A 27,691-nucleotide genomic window follows, 5' to 3' on the forward strand; every position below is an offset into this window, starting at 1 on the left:
GATAGCTTAGATTAGGTTCTGTTTCTTCTAGGATTTCTACCTTTTGGTTTTTGAAGCTTTTAAAATTTTTTGAGTCTCTTTTGGCAGTTTTCTAACGCTTTGTGCTCTTGGGCATATACTCCTTTTGCAAGGATAGTTTAAACATTGATTCTCAGTTGTTGGGAGAAGTGGCATATATAATTCTCTTTTATATTCCATATCCACTTCTTTCTTTTCAAAGACTTTTTATTTAAAAAAAAATGTTTTTAGAGAGAGAATGAGCTGGGGAAGGGGTCAGGGGAGAGCGGGGGAGAGAGAACCCTGAGCAGACTCCATGCCCAGTGCAGAGCCTGATGTGGGACTCCATCCCAGGGCCCTGAGATCATGGCCTGAGTTGAAACCAAGAGTTGGACGCTTAACCGACGGAGTCACCCCAGCACCCCCAGTTCTTTCTTTTCAGAAGTAGTGTATGGTACCTTTATTTAGAACTCTGTAAACATTTGTTAAGTTTGGAAAATTCACTGGCATCATATGGGCATTTTATACTTAACCTGTGTAAAAGTTAGTAGGCTGCACAAAGATAGGGACTGAATTGTTTTGAATGGTATCTTCATCCTTTTTTTGGTTTGCACATATTAAGTGCACCTCCTGATATAAGAATATTTAGTTATAAATTCTGTATATGTACTACTGAACTAGTATGTTTGTTAGTTCAGCTAATAGTTAATACTGTCAACTGATATATTGACAAGCCTCAAGAGAGGCTTTAAAAGTTTAGTGAGACTTTATAAAGTATAAGTTTAAGGGCATATGGCATTAAAAATCACTATAAGAAAAAGCATAAGCATTTTTCCGGGATGGTTAGTTATTAAATGCCTTGGAAATTATGATGACCTCATATTACCATGGGAAATACCTCAATAAGTCACATGACCATGGGGCACTATTATTCAATAATAAATATAAATCCAAATTGATAATAGTAACTTTTTTGACTGACTCGTCTAATTGAACTAATGGGACCACAGTTCCTATGCTGTAATGAGACTAAAGAAGAGTCAGTGCTGGAAATAGAAGCATCGTCTCTGTCCTTAACTTTTTGTTTGGTGCAGCTTCCATTACGAGCATTTGATCTTTGATAATTATGAATTTGCAAAGATCTTCTAGAATTACTCGCCCATGTGAAATAGGTTAAACCAGAGAAGGTAACACGTAAATTTACATACCAAGGATAGAGTACTACCGTGAAAGTGACCATCCAGTGAGAAGACAGCCCTTAAGATGCCAGTGTAAGGGGTTTCCTCTCTCTTCTTGTGGGACCTGCAGTGTGACAGGTGACCTGAGACCAGCGCACAGCAGTCAGTAAGGCAGGTGGAGGGGAGTGGTAAGTCAATCCATATAGTCCATATTAGAAGACTTTATTTTTTTTTTCATATTTCATTTGCTAGAAATAGGAGTAAGTTCTAGTGTCTTCTTCCAACCCTCCAATGATTCTCTTGGAGACCACGGACACATGGGACATTCATTTTCATTTAAATTCTTATCAAAACGGTGGCCTTGATTAACAGTGAAGGAAAGTAAAAAGTAAAGTCTGAAATTGAGGCGTTAATGCCCAACTGATGTTTTAATTCATGTTCGGCTACAAATTGTCTGACTGATGTCTGTAGCTCTACACTACAAATGTATTGCCCTAAATTAAGGTGCAAATCATCAGGGGCAATGGCTTCGGTTAAGGAGAGACTCCCTTGGTAAATGCTTCTCTATACCAGCATTCCACCATTTACATGTTCTTGCAGTTACTTGGCATTTAAAAAAACATTTGTAATAATTCTCTTTAAGTTAAAATTCATTGATTGCAGAATTAGAAATTTCAGAGCTAGAATGATTTTTACAGATCTTGTTCTCTTCCCTTTTGTTAAAAGAAAGAGAAAGAGAGAAAGAAAAGGAAGGAAGGAAGGAAGGAAGGAAGGAAGGAAGGAAAAAGTGAGCAAGGTTTGAGAATTGAAATGAAAATGAGAACCTAGATTCCTGACTGAGGCACTGTTTGTCCATTTACCAGATTGCTTCCAACTTTTGTGCTTGCTTCATACTGAAATAGAAAAAGCAGAAGTTTGGTGGCCAGGAAACATAGGTTCAGGTTTATTTATTCACTCAGAAAACCTAAAAATGTGGCAGGCTAATACAGTTCTAAGCAATAGTCTAGATGCCAGGGAAGCAACTAAACAATGCTAATGAGGCCTCTTGCTCTCGGGGAGATTGTATTTTAGTGTAATGAGATTGCAAATGTAGGGCAAAGAAAAGGTTAAATAATTGCAGTTAGATTAGTGCTCTGAAGGTGATAAATGGAGTAATATATTCAGGATTCTATGGGGGTAATTTAGATGGAGGATCTCCAAGAAAGGATTTTTCAACTGTGATCTGAAAAATGCACTAGTGCTGTGAAAGGGAGTCAGGAAGACATGAGGCAAAAGAAACAGCAAGCACAAGGATATTTGGACCAGGAAGAGCATGGTAGTGGAGAGACCAGAAAACAGGCCAGGTATGGTAGGAACATCATGGGCAAGGATATGAAAAGTGGAAGAGTTGTCAGGCGGGAAATACATCATATGGAGTCTTGCAGGCCATAGGTAGGTTTTCATTTCATGTGAGTATGGTGGGGATATTGCAGACCTGGAGTCTAGGCTCTATGATTATACCTTAATTATATGGCATTAGGCACTCTTTGCCTTGGATATCAAGGGAAAATGATTGATCTTTCTCCTCTGTAGTTTTTTTTTTTTTAAATCTTTTGCTCTGACAATATTTAATAAAGTATGTTTGTCTATTCTAATATTTAGAATATAAAATTGTGCTTTTAATTTTTTAGAAGTAGAATGGCTTCATTTAAATGTTTTCTTTTTGTAATATAAATAAGACGGTGTGGTTTCCATGGAGAAGTGCTGTATTGAACTTCTAGACTCTCTAAAATCACATAGTTCTTTTCATATGTAAAATACCATTTCATAATTCCTTAGTGGAGAAAAATATCCTATCAGACTTTCCCCAAAATTTAGTTTACATATTTATATATAAAAATATATACATTTAAATAACTATTTAAAATAAAATAAAACTATTTAAATAGATATACATAGGATAGTATGACATGCTTTTCTTATGCAGGTGGTTTGAAAATCTCATATGCCATGTGGCATGTTTTAAACCAGGCCACAACCCTTCCTGTGAACACACTTACCTGTATTGGGATTCCTCAATGAGAAGGCTCTCATTCTCCTTGTGTGCTAGGTCCTGGGATAGGTGGTTTACAAACCTTCATCCATCATGCAAACTAAAATTACATCAATCTATTTTGAGGATGTTCTCAGATTCTGTATTTTAGCTTGTTTGAATGTTATCATGGTAATCTTTATCAGCAAGCCACCTTAATACACTTCATTTAAGCAACGTCTATTTTGTTTTTTTAATACAATTTAATAAACAAATTATTGCAGTGACTAGTATCCCTTTTTCAGTTAATTTAGTTTGGTTTTATTTCACATCCATACTTGCTTTTCACTCCCTGTCCTATTTGGAAACAGTATATATACAGTGTGTGTGTGTGTGTGTGTGTGTGTGTGTGTATAATATATTGCTTTAATACCCTCTACAATACTTCTTAACTTGCTCTGTTTGTTATCGTGGAGTTTCAGCTGCTTACTCTTCCCTTTTCCCCTCAAAGTCTGATTATTTCAGCCTGTTTCTTCTCTTTTCTATGTCATAATTAGTAATAGAAGATTACGTGAAGGTTTAACAATGAATATAATCTTTAAGAACTAGAATTGTTTCGGGCACCTGGGTAGCTCAGTGGTTGAGCTTCTGCCTTCTGCTCAAGGCATGATCTCGGAGGTCCAGGATCCAGTCCCCCATGGGGCTCCCGCAGAGAGCCTGCTTCTCCCTCTGCCTGTGTCTCTGCCTCTCTCTGTGTGTCTGTCATGAATAAATAAATAAAATCTTAAAAAAAAAGAACTAGAATTGTTTCTTTGATTTTTCTTTTGACTACTAATGTTATAAATTTGCTTTTCATGTTAACTTTAAAACTTTTTTATTAATGCTTTGAGTAAATTGCTTCTGAAGAATTAATGTCATACTTTTTCTGCAAGGTAAACCTGAGGAATTATAACTTTTTAATTACCTGAAGAACTAGAGAAATCCTCTGAATTCATTTTTAAAAACCTCTTGTTTCTTCATCGAACATATTATGATTCGCTAAACTCATACATTTCTGCAAAGGCAATATGGGCATTTATTAAATTTATAATTTAAAAATGCTCTTCTTATGATTTAGTAAAACAAAGTTCAAATGTTATATTGAATCTTTACTATGTAATTTAGACTGTCCTTCAATTTGTGTTTCTTTTCTAATACTAGTCATCCAGGGGATACTTCCCTGAATCATACCATATTCAAGGTGAAAATAGCGACGTAAACCAATTAAGTCAAGAGACACAACAATGTTCTTACTGCCACTGTAACTGGATTCATTATTTAATATTCGGCTTGGCCTTACAACCTGACCAGAATGATTAGGCTGGTTGATGCTCAGCACCTTTTTCTCTCTATTCATTATTCATTAATTTGGCATGGTCAGCTGGCAGCTATTTTGATGAATTTCCATTTCTAATTGATGCAAATAATTTACTACTAAAAAGAAGACTTTCAGGGCACCTGATTGGCTCAGTCAGATAAGCATCTGACTCTTAGTTTCAGTTTAGGTCACGATATCCGGGTTGGGGGATTGAGCACTGAGTCAGGCTCTGCACTCCATACAGAGTCTGTTTGAGATTCTCTCTCCCCCCCTTTATCTCTCTCTCTCTTTCTCTCTCTCTGTCAAATAAATAAATCTTAAAAAGAAGGAGGCTTTCCTCTGTAGGGTCAGAACAGGTACCCAGCTTTAACTAATGGAACATCACAGAATGGTTAAGATACCAAGGGTAAACTAGTGGTTACATAGGCAACATTGCTTTTTAATCCATGGAGTTGATGCCAACATCCTGGTATACCAGACTTTTTAGATTTAGTGACTAAGAAAGTCTATTTTAAATATAATATATGCATGGTAATTATTTATATTGGATGATATAACATGCCTAAAGGGCATATATCCAAATTTTTATTTGATATTGGGAATACTAGTAAAACTAACTAACTAACTAACTAAATAAATAAATATCTAAAATCAGTTATGGCTACATTGTGTTAAAGTTGCAGATCTCTGTTATAAAAATATCTTTGAAATAGTTATGAAAAAGAAAAAGATGTGTTTAGAGGCAGAAATTTTAAAACACATACTGGAGAAGTGTACACCAGGCTATAGTCTCTAGTTATGTAAGTATTTGGATCATTACACAAGAACTAATTTATTTAACTCGTTTCACTAGGGAGATTGAAATACCAATTGTGTTACTTATATAGAGAGTCTCAGTGAACCATTCTTACTCAGTATCAACTAATACTTGCACAGTGTTATGGAACACAGAAAAATAAGAGAGCAAGGGAGCTAAACTTAACCATGGTATGATTGTGAACAGAGTTTCTAGTTGAGCATGTGCAATGTGAATTGTGACAGTGATTAAGATACTTTCTATTGCAATTTAGGTAAAATATATATAAGCTTTTATTTTCTAAACATTTTGCTATCAGTTAAAAAAATAAACATTTTGCTATCAGTAGAATATTTTTTACATTTTAAGTTCATGTGAAAAAGGTAACAAGACATTAAAAACAAATATATTAGTATAGATACCAATTTTACAAACGTTTCATTTGAGATCAATATATTAAATATGCAAGAGCCTTTTGCGTCTGTCACAGACTTATTATTTTGCCTTTCCAAATTAAATTTGCTAATATGTACTGCTTGTGAAATTGAATGGCCTAACCATTCAAAACTGGCTTGTACTTGGGTCTCTGAGTGATCTAATCTATTATTTAATGATTGGAATTATATTGAGATGAATAGTATGAGAAACATACTTATCATGTTTCACTTATGTGTTCTAATAAATGCATTCAATTATATTTTAGAGTAGGCCCATTCAGTTTCTCTGTATACATTTATATATGGTAGTCTGTAGAATTCAAGAGACAAATTTATGGGGGAAAATGTTGGAAAGAGATATGCTTATTTTTTCTTCTTGTATGTTCTGGTAAATAGGAAATTTCAACTGCAGGAGAATTTATTTGAAACTTTTAATTAACGTATTAAACAACATATGTTAAGCTTTTCTTCAAATTCCTTTTCTCACTTTTTTGTATCTAATATTTGCTATATTTTCATTATATCATATAATGCCACAATATATCAAGATGGGCAGAGACATAGCTAGTGATGGTATCATCATAAGTCACAGTAATTTCATAGGTTTAAGGAAATAAATGAGGTACATTTAGAAAGTCTAATATCTTCATGAAAATAATTCATGGAGACTATAACAGGGAGAACCACAGAGAGAAGCTGTATTATTTTTTTTCTTTATATACTTACCAACTATGCATTAAAACTAGTCCCGATACATGATTATACAAATTGAGAAGTACATTATTAATTTTTAAAAATTATTTTGAAAACTACCTTTGTTTTAGTTATTCCTAAAAGCTCTTTATATGGTGATTTAAAAGTGTCAGAATCTCTATAAAGTGTATTTAAAACTTGGTGTTTAAAAAAATAAAAATAAAAAACTTGCTATTTTTAAGTGTGAGAGGATTCAGAGGAAACAACTTTAACTTTAGTAAGATAATCATATAATGCTTAATAGCACTCTACAAAGGACGTAAAACAAAAATTAATATTTTTTCATTACAATCACATGTTCATTGTATTATTGGAAAAAGCAAGAGAACACAAACATGAAACATAGTTATATTTCATAACTACAAAACCAACAATAGTTGGTTAATAACACACGATTGTATCTGTGATAATTGTGACACGTGCTATTGTTGAACATTTAACTTGTTTCCAGATTTAGATAGTGAACTTGTTTCCAGATTTAGATTTCTATTTCTCTAAATATCTCAGGCTACTAATGTGTTCTTTAGTCATTTAAGTTTTCAGAGCTGTATGGACAGTTGTGCATTTAGTTCTTCGTAAACCTGCTGACTTTATGTTGTTGGCACTTTCTTCCAGCCTTCTTAGGAAATTTTCTGGTTGTCCAATTATGTCTTTTCTCTTCTTTATCACTTGCATCATCACTGTAGTGTGCTGCCAAAAAGAGTCCAATTTGATTTGTTTTTTCAGTTTGGTTTTGAGGAGATTACCTTTGGAAGATGGAAAACAGTGTCTAACATTGAGTTGAAAATAAAAGTATGAACTTAAATTTTAAAAAGGACAGAGTTTAAAATAACTGTATTTGAACTGAAAAAAATATTTAACATAATTAGCAAAAACAACAAAAATGTTACAGAGATACATTTTGGATAAATGAATGTGATTCTCTTTTCCTGCCAGGGGAGGGCCATAAGCTAATTCATTATCAAAAGCCTAGTTTGAATAGGTAGAAAATTAATCTTCAACCTTAAACTCCTATGGGCTTTTCTTGAATCATTATTGATTGGAGCTTACCTGCTACCTCAGGAGACAGAAATGGTTGCAGTTAGGATGTACTTGTGCTTAGTTACAGAAGATCCTTTCTGGTATACTTTATTTTTAAAACAAAACAGAACAAAAATTTACAAATGGAAAGCTTGCAAAAATCAAGGGAACATGATACAAAATAATCCTTCATTGCTAGCTTTTGGCAGTCATGTTTACCAAAAGTGGTCAAGCCAAGAATTGTCTGCAACTGCATATAAAAATTTAGTAACATAGATAGTGAAATTTATATTGAGGGGTAATTTTAATTCAATTGTATTTAAAGGAATAAATTCCATTCTGTAAATGCATATTTTAATAAGTACTATGTATGAAAAAGCTCTGGTGTCCTTAGGATGATCCTGAGTGACTCCAACATTGAAGAAATGAGAGAAGTTAGATTTTAATGTGATTAATATAAAGATAATGCTAATTCTGATACCCGAATGTAATTTGTGTACCTGATGTCATCATGGTACTATATTCTATTTATTTTTTTATTTTTACAATATTTCTTCTATGGGGTTTCTTTTTTTTTTTACTGTGATATACTTAATATATAGCATAATAGTTTCAAGTGTATGACACAATTACTGATATTGGTATATATTGCAAAATGAGTAGCACAGTAAGTCTAGTTAGATGTCATCATGGTACTATATATATACATATATATTAAGATTTTACTTATTTGAGAGAGCAGAGGCACATGAGCAGGGGAGGGGCAGAGGGAGAAGCCGATTCCCCTCTAAGCAGGGAGCCAGACATAGGACTCTATTCTGGGACTCAGGATTGTGACCTGAGCCGAAGGCAGATGCTTAACCAAGTGAGCCACCCAGGCACCCCGGTACTGTATTTTTAAATATTCTTATACATCTATTTTTTTGAAGACTGTGCATTTGTCAAATGAAGAATGAATGTGGAGTATCTGTTATCTTAAGTTGTAACATTCTTTTTATTGTCTGTCTTCTCTAATACAGCCTGAAAAAAATGAGAGTGAGCCAGGCAGCCAGAGGATAAAACCTGTTTTTATTGATGATGCTAATTTTGGACGACAGATATCCTATCAACATGCAGCAGTCCATATCCCCACTGACATCTATGAGGGCTGTAAGTAAACGGATTTGAACTGCTGTTGGAATACCACAGTCTTGTCTGTTTTTGTTCTCCGATTTGATACCGTTTTGTTTAAGTGTTCTGTAAGATTCTGTGCTCAACTCCCTATAAAAGAAATTGGATTTTCATGAGCAGTTTATGTTCGTGTAACCGCACCCTGAATATTTGTAGGAGAGTCCACATCCTTTGGAGATGTCCTTCCACCCCGTTGTTGAGGAAGTCATTCTGCCTTCCCAGTGGCCATCAGAACTGAAAATTAGTAAGATTGGGTTTTTAAAAAATCCAAATTACGTAGCACAAGTGTTTATAATGCAAGTATACTTATACAAAGTGTAAAGGGAGAGAGCGGTACATTTCAAACTTAAAACCCACATCTTAAGGTTTCCTGTATGTGTCTGGCTGCCTCACCGCAGCTTATAAATAAAGCACGTGCCTCCCAATACGCTGTGGGCTCAAGATGAATATGGGAGAAAGACTGAAGTAGAAAAAAAAAAAAAAAGACTGAAGTAGAGAACCACTGAGTGGAAGACTTGCTGAGAAGGCTCCACTGAGAGAAAGGGAGGGGAAGGAGCTCCTTAGGCAGACAGGACAGGGCCTGGGCCAGGGGCCCGAGATGCCCTCTGTTAGTAAGGGCAGAGCCTGGAAGCTGGCGAAGAATTGCCCCGAGGACAGTTTGCATGGATGAGGACCACCCGAGACCCAGAGAGCAGGGTCCTTGTTCAGTCACGCCCCTGTGTTCCGGGTCCACCATTCTCTAGGCAGTTCCTACTCTGCCTTCTTGCCTAAGTAACAGGTAAGAAGAAAGGACCACCTGAGATCTTTAAGAGTGTGTGTCTTCTGTTCCCCTTAAGTGGAGAAGCTGTGCGGTGATTGGATACCCAGAACCGCGTGGGGTCTGGAGCCAGGTGGCCTGAGTTCAAAACTAGATTTTGTACTTTTTAAAAGATGTTATTTACTTGAGAGACAGAGAAAGAGAGAGAGAGAGAGAGAGAGAGATTGAGCGCAAGCAGGGAAGGGGGGTGGTGTGCAGAGGGAGGAAGAGGAGCAGACTCCTCGCTGAGCAGGGAGCCTGAAGCGGGGCTCCAACCCCCGACCCGAGGATCGAGGATCGTGACCTGGGCTGGCAGTAGACACCTGATCGCCTGAGCCACCCAGGCGCCCCATCACATGCAGTATTTTTTCTCTGACAAATCCTTTAAATTTCTGGGCAAGGGTTTTCTCACCTATATAATGGGGTTAAGATTACTAACCTAAAAGATGACTGAGGTTAAAGTATATTAATCTACTTGTTTTCCAGCCTAGGAGTAGGTGCTATTTAACTGTTTATTGTTACTGTTCATTACAATTTAAGTTTATTTAAGCACAGGGGACCGAGTACAGGACTAAGAAAATAAATGATGATTTGTATTTTGGATTCACTCTGAGATTGATTAAGAGAATTTGAAGTGCATGTGTCATTCTTTTCATAACAAATCTCATCTTGATCAAATTATTGCATTCTGTTTTTTAATTTTTTAAAAACATATAATGTTTTTTTTTTTCCTATCAGTTCTTTTAAGATATTAAATGTATGGTCTTTCACTATTGACAATAGAAACAAAATGATGTGTATAGGTAGTTTCTATTGTTACATGAGAATTAAACATAATTAGACTTACAGCACTATTGCGAATTCCAAGTTCTTTTAGGAATTACCTGGGATTTAAGTTCATATTTTTTCTTTTAACTTGGCTTATTGTGTATTTTTTAAAAGAATTCTCTTGATACTTGCAATTACATTTTGTAACTGTTAAAACTATTCAGATCATACTGAGCTATATGATACTCATTCTTCAAAAAATATTTCATCTGTATTCATTTCGGATTTTTTATCACCAGTTGTTTTTTTTGGGTATGCCAACAAAATAATCTTTTAACTTAAAGATTGTATCTTTCTATTGAATTCACATTAGAAGAACAAACACACTGACTGGATATAGAAGTTTTGAGTCAAAATATTTTTTTGTCCTTACTCTTGCGGATATCCTTGGCACTGTTTTTTTGACCTGTATTACTATGTTGAAGAAACTGTAGGCCAGGGTCCGTGTTTTCAGTTTGTTACAAAGCTGTCATTATTGTGTTTCTGTTTTGTTGCCTCATATTTGGGGATTTTTTTTTCTTCTAAAAATCAGTATTATTAAGAAGATACTCAAAGTCACTGATTTTACATAGCATAAGTGCACACAATTTATGTAATACTTTGTTAAAATATTTATTTAGGGGATGCTTGGGTGGCTCAGCGGTTGAGCATCTGCCTTCGGCTCAGAGCGTGATTCTGGGGTCTGGGATCAAGTCCCACGTTGGGTTCCCTGCAGGGAGCCTGCTTCTCCCTCTGCCTGTGTCTCTGCCTCTCTCTCTATGTCTCATGAATACATAAATAAAATATTTAAAAAATAGAATATATATTTACATGGAGAACTTGTATGTAAAAGAAACTAAAGCAAGAACCACTATGACTGAAATAAATATGGCATGAACGGAACCCTGGCTCCTTCACCGCCTACGTTCTTAGAGAGGAAGTCTGTCCAGTATTAGCAGGCAAGATGGATTCTCTGAGCGAGTCCATAGATTGCTGTTTATCATTCCCAAAGAAAAGAAAAATAACAAGGTTAACTGTATTATGGTTTGAATCTGCTTGCTTGTGGATCCAGCAGTTTGGGGAGGTAGGGATGGGTGCTTTGGAGAGCTTTGCCTGAGTGCTGGTTCTCCCTAATTCTCCCCCAGGTTGATAGGGCAGCAAGAGCCAGTGGGCCACAGCACTGTTCTTTGCTGGGCATGAACACCTTTCACTGATGAGGCTTGGAAAGAGGGCTTGCGCATTGTTCCTGGTGTGTATGGCACATGAGGTGCCCCTCTATGGCCTGGAGCTTACTTCCTGGTCGTGAGACAGCACTTCAGACCAGTATGGTATACAGACTCAGTTACCCCACTGGCCTATTCAGCCAGTTCCCTACCTTCAGAGGCACAAAATAATGAGGCTCTTCATACTTTCTCTCACTCCCATTCCTATAGAGCAGTAAATCTTTTTTTCTTTTTTCCTCTCTCTGTAGAAAAATTTCCCTGCGGTTCAGGAAATCTAATAGGGAGTGTCAAAAAATCCTCAAATTTTTCATTGCATTCTCAAGGAAGGCTATGGGTACTTGACACATTTTTAAAAATCTCCCCTTTCTAAAAAGCATTTACCATGGTGGCAAATTTTAATATAACATAAATATTTAATATAGAAAATTAAGGTCTCCAGAAATAGGACCTCTTGAAGCTAATCATGATTAACAGTTTGGGGCCATAGTCCTATAGAATAACTTTAAATGCAGGAACTAATCGTCCAAATGAGATTTTTCACACTGCTCTTCAACTTGCTTTATTCCTCAACTTAGAGATTCTTGTTAAAGTATTAGAAGAAGACTGCAAATAGGAGAAAGGTTTCCCTTCCAGAGTAGGTTACCCAGACAAAATAAAGACAAAGTGACCTTGCTTAGTTTCTCAATGAAAGGTTCGAGAAATAAATGCAAAAATACATCTCATTTTTCCCCTAGATCGTTACTGCCTAATTTACCAGCCTACTAAGTTTCCTCGTGCATACCTATTGTGAACAACAGAGGCTGAAAGACTCCACAGTTCAGTTGGCCCGGTTCATTTAATAACACCACTTTTTTTGAGTTGAGTAGTTGCTTGACTCCATGCTAACCGTTTTTAATGTAATATTTCCCTTATTTACTATAACATAGTTCGGGTAATTTTGAAGAAGGGGAAAACTGAAGCAGTCTTTGAGGAAAGGCCATATTATTAGTAAGGGATGGGATAAACTTCAGATAAAGTCTAATTCCCATCTTTATATTTTTAGTCACTATAATTGAAATTCCTGATATTGTACATTTGAGTTAATTTTAACTCTTCTGTTATACTGAATTGTCCACAATAATGTACTCTGCCTGAGAATCTTTATTTTCTTACTCTTTTTTCCCTCTTTATTTGATTTTTTTCTTTTTAATTTAAGTTGCATTCATATTTAAAGTCTTCATCTAAACATAATTTTTAAAATAATATTAAGTGTGACATGGCATACATAAGCCAAGCCTTTTTTTTTTTTTTTTTTAGTGTATTGCAAAAGAGTTTTGAATTTTAGAAGTATTTTTCTTTCCGGTTTAGAGTAAACTGTACATATCTACAGAAGATGATTTTAATAATCTTAGGGAATACAAAATACTTTGATTTTGAAACAAAGATAAAATATTTAAATACGTGTTTCCAGAAGTCCTAAGACATGCTTGGGAATGTGTCTTGATTAAAAAATAAATAAATAAAATTAAAATAAATAAAAGAAGAAGGTAAAAAACTCTGTCTTGGATTATTTATTTAGTCTCATTTATCTTAATATTGGTTTCTCCCCTTTGCTGAAATCTCATCAGTAAGACTCTGACCTTGCCTGGCCTCTACTCTTTTAAAATTCATATTCCATGAGACGGGCTGTGTGAGTAAATGACACAGGAGTAAAATAAAAAATGTCAACAAGATCTTGAAATTTAATAATTACTGGTATTCTTGCAGTTCATTGGAACATATCAGATTTACAGGATTGTTCTAGGTTTCTGAATTTAATAAATGTGAAAGCTGACTTTAATTGAAGGCTTAACTGAAGGGAAACAGCCTCTTCTTTCACTGAGACAATGTGTGACTATATTCTCATAAGGAATTTCATGTTCTAATTTCTCAAAGGCAATTACTTTTTAAAGTCCCAAGAATTGAAATGTGATTATCTTTGCTCATTGATATATTTAAAGTTTTAGAATAGTACATTTAATTAGAACCCTATTGGAAAGTGTTCATTTTTGAGAATTTCACTCTTTGGTACTTTTAATTTAGAGAGCTTTGAAACCATACTTAATTTTCAGATTTAATTTATCTGTTGGACAGTTAACAACAACAACATAGAAACTAGTAACAGAAGGATTGAATATTATGACAATTTGGTTTTAATCACAGAACTTATTTTTTAAATCATTTTATTTCTTGAAAAGGTTTTATTTATTTATTCATAAGAGACACAGAGAGAGAGGCAGAGACACAGGCAGAGGGAGAAGCAGGCTCCCTGCAGGGAGCCCGACGTGGGACTCGATCCTAGGACCCCAGGATCATGTCCTGAGCCAAAGGCAGACACTCAACCACTGAGCCACTCAGGTGCCGCTTAAATCACTTTAGATTCAGGTATAGGAACTCTCTTCATAGAATGCTCTTTAGTCATTTATCAATAGATATTTATATTTATAAAATTATTATAGTTCCAAAAGAATTTACAGTAGTAAGAGAAAATAGTAACTTCATATTGCATAACATATTCAGGTACTCAATATTTTTGTCCTTATATTGTAATGTAAGCAAGGCAATTATTTCCATTTTAAAAATTAAAAGAAACTTTTATCACAAGGGAGTATTCATTTTGATAAGAAAGAATTTTCAGGAATTATCTTTTAAAGTCTCATCTGTTTTACTAACAATATTTTTTTATAAATTGAACTACTTAAAATTACTAATACTGCCATTGCAGTCTGTCTTGATGTTGATTTTGTCCTTATAGCCACAGTGTCTCAGATGTCAGTTTAAAAATTAGAGGAAAGAGCTGCCCTGCCTTTGCTGACAATTCAATAGATAGCTTTCAATCTTCATAAATTTTAACAACTAATCTGTTCCAAGAGATGGACACTATTTAGTTATAGAGTGCCAATTAATAATTTACATTTGTTTTAAACAACTTATTTTGTTATTCCAACAAATAATGGAGTGGGCAATATCTCTTCCATAGATTTAGAGACTTAATATTTTAGTTGATTGGCATCCTCAAAATAAGGTTGTATGACTTTACAAGTCCAACAGTTGTAAAGATAGATGAAAACTATCTTTTAAAAAAATATTTGGTGCTTTTGGGCAAAAGGCTGGATTCATGAGGAGTGTATGTACTCACGAGTCTATCTTTTTTTTTTCCCCAAATTATAGTCCCTTTGAAGAGATTTCACTAGACTGATGTTACTTTATAGTATTGCTTCACCAGATACATTTTGTAGGAGAAGAAACTTTACATGGTATTTGTATAATACTCACTTTCAGTGTATAGTATTATTTTTTAAATTGCAGTTAACTGTAGAAATGAAGTTTGTCCCATATGTCTTTTTTTTTTTAATAAACTGAAAATAAATGGGCAACCTGGGTGGCTCAGTGGTTTAGTGCCGCCTTTGGCCCAGGGTATGATCCTGGAGACCTGGGATCGAGTCCCGCGTGGGGCTCCCTGCATGGAGCCTGCTTCTCCCTCTGCCTGTGTCTCTGCCTCTCTCTCTCTCTGTTTCTCATGAATAAATAAAATCTTTAAAAGAATTAAAAAAAAAAAACACCTGAAATTAAAGAGTAAAATTGTGAATTCTTGGATAATAAGTGATCTGAAAGAAATGCAGCCTTGGGGAATAGGATTACTTGTTGTAACTTAAAATGATTAATAGGAATAAGGTAGATTACTTTGAATGTAGCTGGTTTGAATATAACCAAGATGGATTTTAAAAGTTAACTAAAAAGGACGAGAGCTATCAACTATAGAGCTAAATTGTTTTTTTCACATAGTGTTTGGTTTTAAAAAATGCATTCTCTTCTTTTAAATTATATTGACCATAATGATTGTTGATAGATTTCAATTTCAGTTATCTCACGAGTGTATAATATCTTCAATCTGTATTTGGCATATTATTTAACAAATATTTTATTTATAGGATAGCTCAGAAAAAAAATAACCTATAGGCAAAAGTCAAAATAGTGTTCTGTTCTCAAAATACCAAATAATATAGATTATATTTATATGTACTAAGCAAAATACACTTCTATAATAAAGCAGTATTAAAAGTTTGAGGTAAAATATTATAAACTGTCTTATATATGTATAGAAATCTAGGAACATTCAAGATGAGATAACTTGGAGCTCTTTAGTTTTATTAAACATGGTATTATTGAATTACCTCAGAAGAAACTAATAAGTGAAATTTTACTATTTTTAGTTTCATATATGTTCAATACGTATCATGAGTAGAAAAATTATAGAATGTTTTCTTTAATTTGCCTGTAATGGATTTAAGTGGAGCATAAAATGAGCAAATAAACAATAGAATGGGCAATATGATAGAATAATAAATATTTTGTATAAAAATAGGGAAGAGTGTTAGGTAGTTCCTGGGTTAGGAGTGGGGAGTTGGTATTTTAAAATAGGTAAAAGGAAGGCCTTGTGAATAAGACAGCAGAGGCCTTGTCACGTGTAGACTAATGGATAACTGCAAAGACTGATTTTTTACTGTTACTGTTGTAGTCCAGGATGTTTTAACAAAATACCTTAGATTGAGTGGCTTATACAGTAGATATTTTATTTCTTACAGTTCTAGAGGCTCTGCAGTCCGAGATCAAAGTGCTAGCCGATTTAGTTCCTAGAGAAGGTTCTCTTTCTGGCTTGCCACCATCTTGCTCTATGCTCAAATGACCGTTTCTTTGCACACATGGGGAGAGAACACAAGCTCTGATCTCTCTTCCTCTTCATATGAAGTTCTGTCGTCATGAACTCATCTATCTCTGAAGACTTCTCAAAGGCCCCCCTACTAATGCTGTCACATGGAGGGTTAGGGCTTCCACATGGGAATTTTGGGAGGACACAGACATATAGGAGCTGTTTGGAAGTAATGAAGGTCAAATGAGTTGATGAAGTTGGGGCCCTAAGTCTTGCAGGATGGGTGGCCTTAAAAGAAGAGGTTCTGACATCTGCGTGCGCACACACAAAGAGGTTATGATATATGCACGTGCACACACATGCATACACATGCGTGTACACACGCACACACACAAAAGGTCATGTGAAGACATAACAAGAAGGAAACTGTCTACAAGCCCAGTGCGAATGCCATTACAAGAAGTCAAAAAGGCGGTCACGTTGATCTACGCCCCCAGAACTATGAGGAAATAAATTTCTCATTTAAGCCACCCAGTCAATGGTGTTTAGTTATGGCACTCAGGGCTGCCTAAAACCCAAATTTATTTCCTGAGAAAAAAAATACTATAGTCTTAAATTCAGAGTTTAAAAGAATAAGGAAAAAAAAAAAACTATGAAAAAGTTAAGTTGGATATTTTATACTTTGTACTGAAATACAATAGTTGAGAAATACTTGCCTCCTATATTTAGATTTACAACCCCCACCTTTTTTTTTTCATTTTTAACTCAGAATTGTGGTTTCTGTACTTCCCTTTGAAACACTTGTGCCCTGGAAAGCAATTAATTTCCACTAAACTCAACAGATGTGACTTGATTAGAACAACAATGAATTTTCAATTCTAACCCTCCATAGCAATGATTAAATTGATGATTTTCCTAGAGAATTCCCTAAGTTATTTGTGGATATGTAGGCTTTGCAGATGTAGAGATTGAAATTTATACTTAGTGAAGTGTGGTTTTTGTTTCATTTTTGTTTTGTCACATTTAAAGGATGGTGGAAGACTTATTATTACAACCTGATTATCTAGTCATTCAATCATGGTGCCCAGTGTCCAAGATGGTGATGACAAATGATTTACCATTCTGTGCAGATAATATTGTTTTGTGCACACTACAGTCTGATTACATTTTGAAACACTGTTCCTGGTTCAATTTGCAAAGGATCTCTGTCCCTTAATTGAAACTTGAGGGATATTTTAACCCATAACTATATCTGGAATTACAAAAATCCATAGATCTCATTAAAAATAAGGTAGAAATAGTAGTTATCTCAAGAACTGATTTACAAGGTTCACTCCCCTCCTTTATGTGAACACGTATGACGGTGGTTGCTTCTGTCTTTTTCATCACCTGCCATGTTATTTGACAACTACTCATTATTTCTAGCAGAATTTTTCTGGCATGTTCTAAACAAAATTTGTTTTACCCAGTATTTTTCATTTTAAATGACCATGTCACATTAACATCTCACAAGTGTATATTTCATTTAATTCACATCATCTCTTGTTGAGAAAATTTTATACTAATGACAAGTGGGCACAATACTTCTGATAAAATTTGTAACTCACTTTGTGTTCTATAGGAATCACTTTGTTGTACAAGTGTGACACATGGTTTGTTGTGAAAATCTAATTTTATTTTGTTAGCCTCCTAAACATTTTCAGTGAATGGCTATGGATGATGGTGACTTTCCTGGGGACTTTATAATAATGAAGTGTAACTATGGTCCCTGAAGTCCTAAAAATAGTTTTAAAAGTTTCAATTCAGAAATTAAAATGTGTATTGCCACGTGATAGCCCAAATTCCCAATTTGACTTAGTATTAAGTCTTCTCCCCTACCCTAGATGAGAGCTAATGAAAGCCCATAGTAGAGAAGGGGCCAAGAGGGTGGGCATTTCTCAGCCACTCTGAATTTTACCCCCCGCCTCCCCAGGGTGAAGCAAGGAGGGGGTAGGGGAAGGAAAGGAAGATCTTTGTTGCTCCGCTGGATGGCTTTAAGGCCCGGCTAGGTAGATGATGGGTCTTAGACATAATTTAAACTTTTTCTTTGAGGAGAGGTTTTATGGGTTTTTGAGACCTTTCTTGCTGGGTTCTCCTCTTCTGCAGTTCCTTGGACTTAGTAAACATCTTTATATGGTGAGAACCTAATACTAGTTGGTTCCATAGCCCTGGATGGCATTCCAGATTTGCCTCCTCAGAACCACGTAGGGTGCCACAGGACAATAGTAACATCTACATACTTCAACCAGTCTTAGCAGATCCTACCATGTCAGCCAAAATTGGGGCATAAAACGTCGTATAGCTTATAATGATGTATTGTATGTCTCTTGTACTATATTTCATTACAAAATTCTCCTATATTGTGTATTTGGCCAAATGGAAATTCTTCCGTACTTAGGAGCTTCATGAAGAATGTTCTCTAAGTGAAGAGTACCTGGAAAGGTGTTTAAAAAATTTAACATACGTGGTTATTTTTTTTAAGATTTGATTTATTTATTAGAGAGAGAGAGAAAGCATGAACAGAGGCAGTGGCAGTGGAAGCAGACGCAGAGACAGAGGGAGAGGGAGACGCAGACTCCCCAAGGAGCAGGGACCCCAGCTTGGGTCTCGATCCCCAAGACTCCGAGATCATAACCTGATCTGAAGGCAGACACAACCAATTGTGCCACCCAGATGCCCCATAATTTTGGTACTGAATTAAATATAAAACCTCATCTAATAAGGCTACACCCATGTTTAGGTCACATAAATCGCAGCACTTGGTCTAGCGTACTATAACTCATGAAGGAACATTCTAGATCTTCACTTGTTTTCAGAACTGATATTTCTCAGTGTCCTTTCTTAAGGGAGAGATCAAATATTGTGCAACATGGTTGTTAAATGTTCTAAATTCCTTTTTGTTTTTCATATTTTGTTGGGAGCAGAGTTAAAAAGAAAATACTCTGAATTTTTTTTAGTTTATTAATGAACAACAATTATTATTGTTATAATAACTACATTATTGTTATAATAATTATAACAGTTATTGCTACCCTTTTGCTTACTGTTTAGTGGGAACAAGTAAAAATTACTGTTTTTTTTTTCTTCTAAAAAGAAATTTGATAGGGAACATAGAGGGTATGGTATGAAAGGATATGTGTACAATTCAATTCCTCTGTAAATCTGATGGCTAGAAATCAGAAGTGTACTTGGCTAGCTTTCTATGATACGTATAACAAGTGACAGGCCATTCAAAGGTTGAAGAACAGAGATAATGAAATCTTAAATTAGAATAGCTTTCCAAACAGACTGACAGTACTGTTCAGAACAAATTAAAAAGGGATTGACAATTGGAGAGAAAATGGAGGTCTGGAATTTGAGATGAGAATTTTTTAATCATCTGGCATTTTGCTCATGTATAAAATCTTAGCAGATTTCTCCCTGGAGATAAAATACATTTAAAAGATCTTTCTAAAATCCTATTAAAAAAGAAAGATTTTGAATGGACCAGATTCTAACACTATTTTGTCTCAAGATAGATCATATTTTAAAAGTTGAGGGGCTGTGAGTAACACAAGAATTGAAATTGGACTTAGGCAATATTTACTATCAGTAGAGCAAATGAAGTTATATTTTAACTTAATGAATAATATACAACCCTTTACAAAAAATAGCGCTTAAGGTGTATAGCATTGGAAGGATAGTACCATAGGCCTTGTTGGTTGTTTCAATTCTATGTAAAGATTGTTTTTGTTTCTTGTCATTGGTGGTGAGTGGAAGTGGCGAGAAGTTCCTTATTAACCCTATGAGCACTGGGGCCCTTGTCTCATATCTCCCAGTCTGAAACAAATGAAGAAATGTTCCATTACTACCTTGCCAGGTCTATGAAGAACAGTTGTTCTTTCTGTACTTTCTTGGTAATCACTGCCAATGATTTGGCAATGATTAGCAATTATTAGGCCACTTGGGATATAGAACATATGACCCCAGGAGAGTTACATAAGTAGTGGGAGGCGTTACTTTTAGAAGAAACTCATCTTGTATTCAGCGGTATTTTTATTTTGTTTTTTATGTTTCATTTTAAAGATTTATTTACTTGAGAGACAGGGTGTGCTCTCTCCTGGGAGGAGAAGCAGAGTTAGAAGGAGAGAGTGAATCCTCAAGCGGACACCCTGCTGAATGTGGAGCTTGACCCGGGGCTTAATCTCAAATCCCTGAGATCATGACCTGAGCCAAAATCAAGAATAGGCTTCTTAACCGACTAAGCCTCCCAAGCACTCCTCAGTGGTATCTTTAATACTTAAAATCACTTCTTTATTTAATTTTGATCTTTTGTAAATCAGAGGGTGTCCTTAATTAATAGACAAACATCCTCCTTCCAGGATAATACAATCTTTGGACCGTCTTTCCTGATCAGCTCCATCCCAAAGCTAAGAAACACCTGACAAGAAAAACTAGTGTTTGAATAATTTTTCAGGACACGTATGCACCTTTCCCTGTTTCTAATGGGAAGACTAATGGAAACAATCTTTTATCCCCTGTATTTTTGTCATTTATCATTTGGAGTTTTTGTGTTATCAAATTTAAAATAACATTTTCTTACAAAATTGCTTTCTTGAGGTATCTGAGTGGCTCATTCAGTTGAGCATCTGCCTCTGGCTCCGGCTGTGATCCTAAGACCCTAGGATGGAGCCCCACATCCTCCGGCTCCCAGCTCAGCAGGAGCTTGCTTCTCTCTCTCCCTCTGCCTCTCCCTTCTGCTTGTGGTCTCTCTCTCTCTCTCGCTCTCTTGCCCTCTCTCTCTCATTCTCTCTCAAATAAATAAATAAAATCTTAAACACACACACACACACACAAATGTTTTCATTCTTTCTAAATGTGAACAACTTTTATGCAGTAACTTTGCATATATATTATTTCTGGTATTTTGACCTAAAATTTCCTTTTTTGTAACTACCTTAATACCAGTTTTCTAGCCTAGGGAATAAAATTACCATGTTAAAAAACAGAAAAAAAAAAAAACAGATTTTTTTCATCACACTTAATTCTAGAAGATTGATAGCTATTTGAAAAATAAAGTAATTCCTGAAAGGGCCAAACTGTTTATCATCAATTTAAAATATAATTCAAAATAATCTATAAAAATGTTAGAGAATTAGAAACTTATCTCAACTATCCAACTGATACAATTGAGTGATAGCCATCTATAATTTTAAGACCAAGCAGAGTATTAGGTATATAATCATCTTAATGCAGACAGCTCTTTATTTTAGTTGTAGTAAAGTCAGGGTCACTCATCATATTTATTTGTATTTCACTTCTATTACAGGTTGCTTTTAAACCAAGTCCTGTTAAAATCTTGAGTCTAAATTTATTCAACTTACTGTCTGATATTTATTTTCAGAAAGAGGCTGTAGATTGTTTTTGAAGATTTTTGAAAGATTATTCTAAAGTAGAAAAATTGAGAAGTCCTAGAATGGTAAAATTTGGAGTATAAATTAGATAGAAAAGCAGAATGGCACCAAAAATAAAAAATCACGGAGTAGAGAAATTTTAAAATTATGAAAAGAAAATAAGAGTCCAGTGAATATTTAAACAGTGATTTAGCAAAAATATAGTTAGCATTTTTGAGAATATTTTAATACATATCATAGTACATCTGTCAAGAGGATTAAAAGAAAGGACACAAAAGAAGCAGACCATTGTTAGATGAGTGTTAAACAAAATCTATCCTGTATCAGCAGCTCTCATTTTCCTAAGAAAATTTAGCTATATGGACACCTTGGTGGCCCGGTTGCATAAGCATCTGACTTGTGATTTTGGCTCAGGCTGTGATCTCAGAGTCATGTGATGACCCAGCCCCAAATAGGGATCCACATTCCGCATGGATCAAGTCTGCTTGAGGTTCCCTCTCTTTTACTCTCTGTCTGCCTTTCCCCCTTAATGCACGCTCACTGTCTCCCAAATAAGTAAATAAATTGTAGGGCATCTGGGTGACTCAGTGGTTGAGCGTCTGTCTTTGGCTCAGGATGTGATCCTAGGGTCCTGGGATCGAGTCCCACATCAGGATCCTCACAGGGAGCTTGTTCCTCTCTGCCTCTCTCTGTGTGTCTTTCTTGAATAAATAAATAAAATCATCAATCAATCAATCTTAATTTATACCTAAATTTTCTATTTAAAAATTTTTAATCCTGGTCTAATAAAAAATAATGTCATCTACTAAAAGTTCTTAATGTGGAATTGAGCCCGTGTGCGTGCACACACACACACACACACACACACACACACATATATCCTCTTTTTCATTCAGTCATTCATCAAGTTAAAAGAAATCAATGTTTTGGGATGCCCAGGTGGCTCAGCGGTTGAGTGCCTGCCTTCAGCCCAGGGCAAGATCCTGGAGTCCCGGGACTGAGTCCCACATCACGCTCCTTGCAGGAAGTCTGCTTCTCCCTCTGCCTGTGTCTCTGCCTCTCTCTCTCTCTGTGTCTCTCATGAATAAATAAATAAAATATTTAGAAAAAAATCAATGTTTTAATAAGTATTCAATAAAAGAGGATGAATTATAGAATTAAGTTTATTCTAATATCAGTGAACTACGTTAGAATTCTTTGATATTAGTTTCTTTTTATAGCTCTTCTGTCAAGGTTATTACATATCCTGCATAGCTTGTGAACATGAACTTCAGCAGATTTTGACATTTTAGTACTTTAATGATGAGACTGTGAGTCTGAAACTCTGAATTTGAAAGTATATTTACTTTGAAGAACATGAAATTTTTAATGTGAGGTTATCTTTCGTGTAATAAGTTGTATATTTCTGAATTGATAAGTTTTCAATTGATAAGTTTTGAAGTTCAGTTAGTCTACTAAACATAAATGATAAAACATTTTGCTACCGTAAAGCCAATTCTTATGGATGAGTAGCATTAGCAGTACCTATCTGGGTATTTAGGTATATTTTATTCAGAGCATTACATAGATTGTTTCTATCTTTCTCTAAAAGATTGAAAGTGATCTCTATTTTTATGTACAAAGTCTGAATAAATGTATACTAGTTTACAAGGATCTAATTATATAAGAATGAGAATAAGGCTGTTAAATAACCATGACTCATGCATTTTAGTTTATTACAGTATTGCAGTGAACTACATAGAGTATAAATTATATGTGGTAACCATTAGGAATCAGGTACAAAGATGGGTTATTTGGACTATGTGTCACATAAAAGCACAATCACGGTATTTTAATATTTTCTCCCTACCTTTCAAGAATTGCAATATGTGGCCAACTTTTTCTCCTCTCTGTATCAGAACAAAGTTTTCCATGGAACCATGTTCCACAGATGATTCTAAAGACAGTCCTGGCTCAGCCTTTTATTAGGTTGCTCCTTTTGTGTTCTTCTATGTAAATCATAATTAAAAGAGAAGCCATGATCGTCTATTTTATAGGTTATGTTTTTAATGAAATTAAAAAAATAATTCTGTGAATGCATTTTTTATATGAATGCATTTTTTAATGACTGTTCTGTGCTATATGCCAAAGTAGAGACTGCATTGCTCATCTGTATCTGAGTCTCTCTTTTGCACCAATTGGAGCATCACACCTCTTCCTACGTGTAACAGGTACTTGGCTGGTGCTGCCCAGTGGGTTATGGTGGAAGTGCTTTGTGTGACTTTTCAGCTGGCAAATTGAAATGTTTGCATTAGATTTTCTGGAAGTCTCTTCCCTCCCCATAACCATAGGGGTAGAAATGAATGAAATTTCTAGAAGTCTAGGTCCCTGAGTTGAAGGAGGACATACTGCAGAAAGTAACACCTCTTCTATACCTGAATCCCAGCAACAATAAGCTGTCTGTAGGATAAAGTGAGAAGAACACAGAAACTACTTTGGTATTTAGCCTACTGAAATTGTATACATATTGTATACATGCATGTAAATACACTTATATATACAAGCACATATCAAATATATTCTGATAGTTCTATCTACCTAAGCTCCGAAATCTCACTCTTCATCTACTTGGCTTAGTGTCATCATTCTTTTTATAAAATGACTAACCCCCTATCTTCCTCTGTTTCTCAGGACTTTTTCCAAAATATTTGAAAATTAGAATTTTAATCTCAAGGTGTATCTCCAAAATAAATTTTAAAACTTGAAATTTACCAAATTTTAAATCCCTTATCCAACAGATTTATCTACAGCTATAAAATAAAGGACACTTATTCTCTTATTCTCAATCTTTTATTTTGCTTTTCTTTAGATTTTCAAATATGACTGCTAAGGGAAAACAAAAGCTCACAGCTTCTTCTTTTGGGATATTGAATAATAGATTAATTTCAGATAGTTTTAAATCTACACTTTTGTTTATGTCCAAGTCAACAGTCAAATTGAGGTACTTGTAAAAATACATAAATCTTACATATTGAAATGATAGTCTCTAATTTATTAATTTGTTTTATAAAACTCAAAATTAAACTGTTAAAGTATGTGATGACACATACTGGCACAATTAGACTGTTTATAATTTATGGCAAAATGTAATTAAGCTAACATGTACATTGTAATCACTAGGCTAGGAGACATTCTCAAAAAGATTTAAGTTTTACCTGGGTTAGCAGTCTATAAGGAATATGTATTCTTTATATATTTATGTATTTAAATATTTTATTGAAATATTTCCATCAATTCTTATAATGAAGTACAAAATGTTGATGAAAATTGAAAATGTTAAGGGTTTTAAGTGGGTCAAATCGGAATAGTATATGCCTTCATGATTTTCATTGTAATGATGAAGTATATTATTTAAAAGTTCCTAAATAAATAAATGCTCCATTTTGGAGCTTTTAGGTTTTCATTTGTTTTATGAATTCTATTTCTAATTTGGCATTTTACTGGTGTTCATTTGTTGAATTTCTGAGTAAATAATGAAGACATAGTGTGTGAGCCATCATGTCCTGTCCACATCCCCAAGATTTTTGCCCTGCTGAGTTCAGACCTTTTGTAGTAGTAAAGTACAGAAGTTGAAAATTGTGTTGTGACCAAGACATTCTTAATTTCAAATTCTTTTTGTACGTATGGTAGCACATATACATAGACTTTCATTTTTGTTAGTGTATAGTTACTACAAAATTAATCTATTCCTATAATCCTATAAATACACAGAAGAATCCCTGAAGATAGGAGTCTCTAAAGGAATGTTATATTTACATATGTGTTATATCTGCATTTACATTTGTTTTTAGTATAAATAGTAATATATAGGTTTCAATGTAAAAGAGTGCCAAATATTTAAATTCCATTTTATTTTAAATATATAACCACAAACTCCTGGTCTTAACTATGACTTATACTTTTTTTTTTATGACTTATACTTTTAAAAAATTATGTTTGAAAAATTTCTAAGCTCTATTTATAAAATTACAATAAAGCATTTGCCAGAAAAATAAAAACTGAAATATTCTGAAAATTGAAATATTTAGAATACCATTTTAAATCTTCTACTTGATCCCAGGTTTACTTTGTATAAGTACACATATGTTTTTCATATCTGTATATCATTCAAGTGTAGAACTTTTTCAAGCAACTTGTATTGATTCAAATTTCAGTTAAGAATACCTTAAGCTAGGTGTCCCTGGAAGGCCCTGTCAGTTAAGCATCTGCCTTTGGCTCAGATCATGATCTCGGGGTCCTGGGATTGAGCCCCAAGTTGGGTTCCCTGTTCTGCTATTTGCTCTCCCTCTGCCCCTCTCTCCCGCTCATGCACACATTCTCTCTCTCTCTCTCTCTCTCTCCTCTCCTCCCCACCAAAAATAAATAAATAAATAACCTTAAGCTAGGAAAAAAGTATACTCCCAAAGTCTACATTTTGATGTTGATAGCATAAATGTCAACTTTTTCTGAGCTAAAGGAAAGAATTGTTTAGAAGTGAATACAACAATGTGAATTTTAGCCAAGTTTTTGTTTTAATGAACACATTTTTATGTTCAAACAACTAATAATGCCTTTGAAAGATTTATTAAATAAAAGATGTTAAGTTCTAGACAATACAGGAGATTTTAAAATTTGGTATAAAAATAGTAAACTTCCTATAAAATGATAAGATGGGTTCCAATTGATGGAACGGCCACTGGGCACATCTTTGGAAAGCAAGTGAATATATTTGTATTAAGCAGAAGCTTCTTTGAGGATTATAAAGAAATAGTAAGTTGAACTGCAGTGTCATATTTGGAATTTCCCAAGGCATAAAAAATATTTTTTCTGTCCTCATTCAAAAAAAAATTGTTTGAAGTTTCGACAGTGTCTAGAAAGGCTATTATAATTAAATGCTTTTAAAATGAATTAAATGGTATTGATTATGTGTATATACAGTTTAAATAGATGATAGAATAATATCTGGTGCCCATAGTGATTCACATACACACCCCACTACCTTCTTGTAAAAGGTATTGCTATCTTTTTTAAAGGATATGTGATATTGAAAAGTAGAAAAAAGTGTTAAATGTTAATAAAATACAGGAGCATTTTTAAAAAATGAAATTACAATTGTTATATAGCATTCTGTTAGTTTCAGGTATGCAGCATAATGATTTGGTACTTGTATACATTGCAGAATGATCACATGAAGTCTAGTTATCGACCACTAAGCAGTTTTAAAACAATTTTTTTTCATGCAGTGGGACCCTTTAAGATTTACTCTTAGCCACTCTCTATATGTAATATAATATTATTGACTATAGTTAGCATGGTGTACTTTATGCCTTCATAATTTATATCTCAAACTTTGATTCTCCTATCTTCCTTCACCCACCCATCCCCCAACCCTCCTCTCTTTGACAACCACCAATCTGTTTTCTATTTCTAAGAGTTCTGTTTCGTTTGTCCATTTGTTTTTTTAGATTCTACATGTAAGTGAAATTATATGGTATATGTCTTTGGCTAAGTTCACTTAGCATAATATACTCTACGTCCATCCATTTTGTTGCAAATGGCAAAATGTCATTCATTCTTTTTTATAGCAATGTAGTATTTCATTATGAAATAGTCCATGTGCACACACACACACACACACACCACATCTTTTTCATTACTTGTCTATAGGCACTTGGGTTGCTTCCATATCTTGGTTATTGTAAATAAAGCTGCAGTAAACACAGATCTTTTCAAATTTGTATTTTTGTGTTTTGTGTTTATTTTTTGTTTGTTTTGTTTTTTGTTTGTTTGTTTGTTTTCGGATAAATACTCCAAAGTGGAATTCCTAGATCATAAGGTAGTTAATTTTTTTGATGAACATTTATATTGTTTTCCATAGTAGCTGCATCAGTTTACATTCCCACCAGTAGCACACAACTGTTGCCTTTTCTCCACATCCTCACTAATACTCATTTCTTGTCTTTTTGATACTTGCCTTTCTGACTCTAGTAGGATGATATCTCATTGTGGCTTTTATTTGCATTTCCC

General features: G+C 34.5%; 1 protein-coding gene across 8 annotated transcripts in view; it reads left to right on the forward strand.

Moving 5' to 3' along the window:
• The window catches only part of CACNA2D1 (calcium voltage-gated channel auxiliary subunit alpha2delta 1), a 475,096-nt gene that overhangs the window by 292,775 nt on the left and 154,630 nt on the right, over nucleotides 1-27,691 (forward strand). For all 8 annotated transcript variants that reach the window (XM_077863845.1, XM_077863847.1, XM_077863846.1 and 5 more), the window contains exon 6: nucleotides 8,569-8,698. In XM_077863845.1, the coding sequence (XP_077719971.1) occupies nucleotides 8,569-8,698 (130 nt within the window). The remainder of the gene's footprint in view (nucleotides 1-8,568; nucleotides 8,699-27,691) is intronic.

Source organism: Canis aureus, chromosome 21 (genome assembly GCF_053574225.1).
Source record: "Canis aureus isolate CA01 chromosome 21, VMU_Caureus_v.1.0, whole genome shotgun sequence".
NCBI lineage: Eukaryota > Metazoa > Chordata > Mammalia > Carnivora > Canidae > Canis > Canis aureus.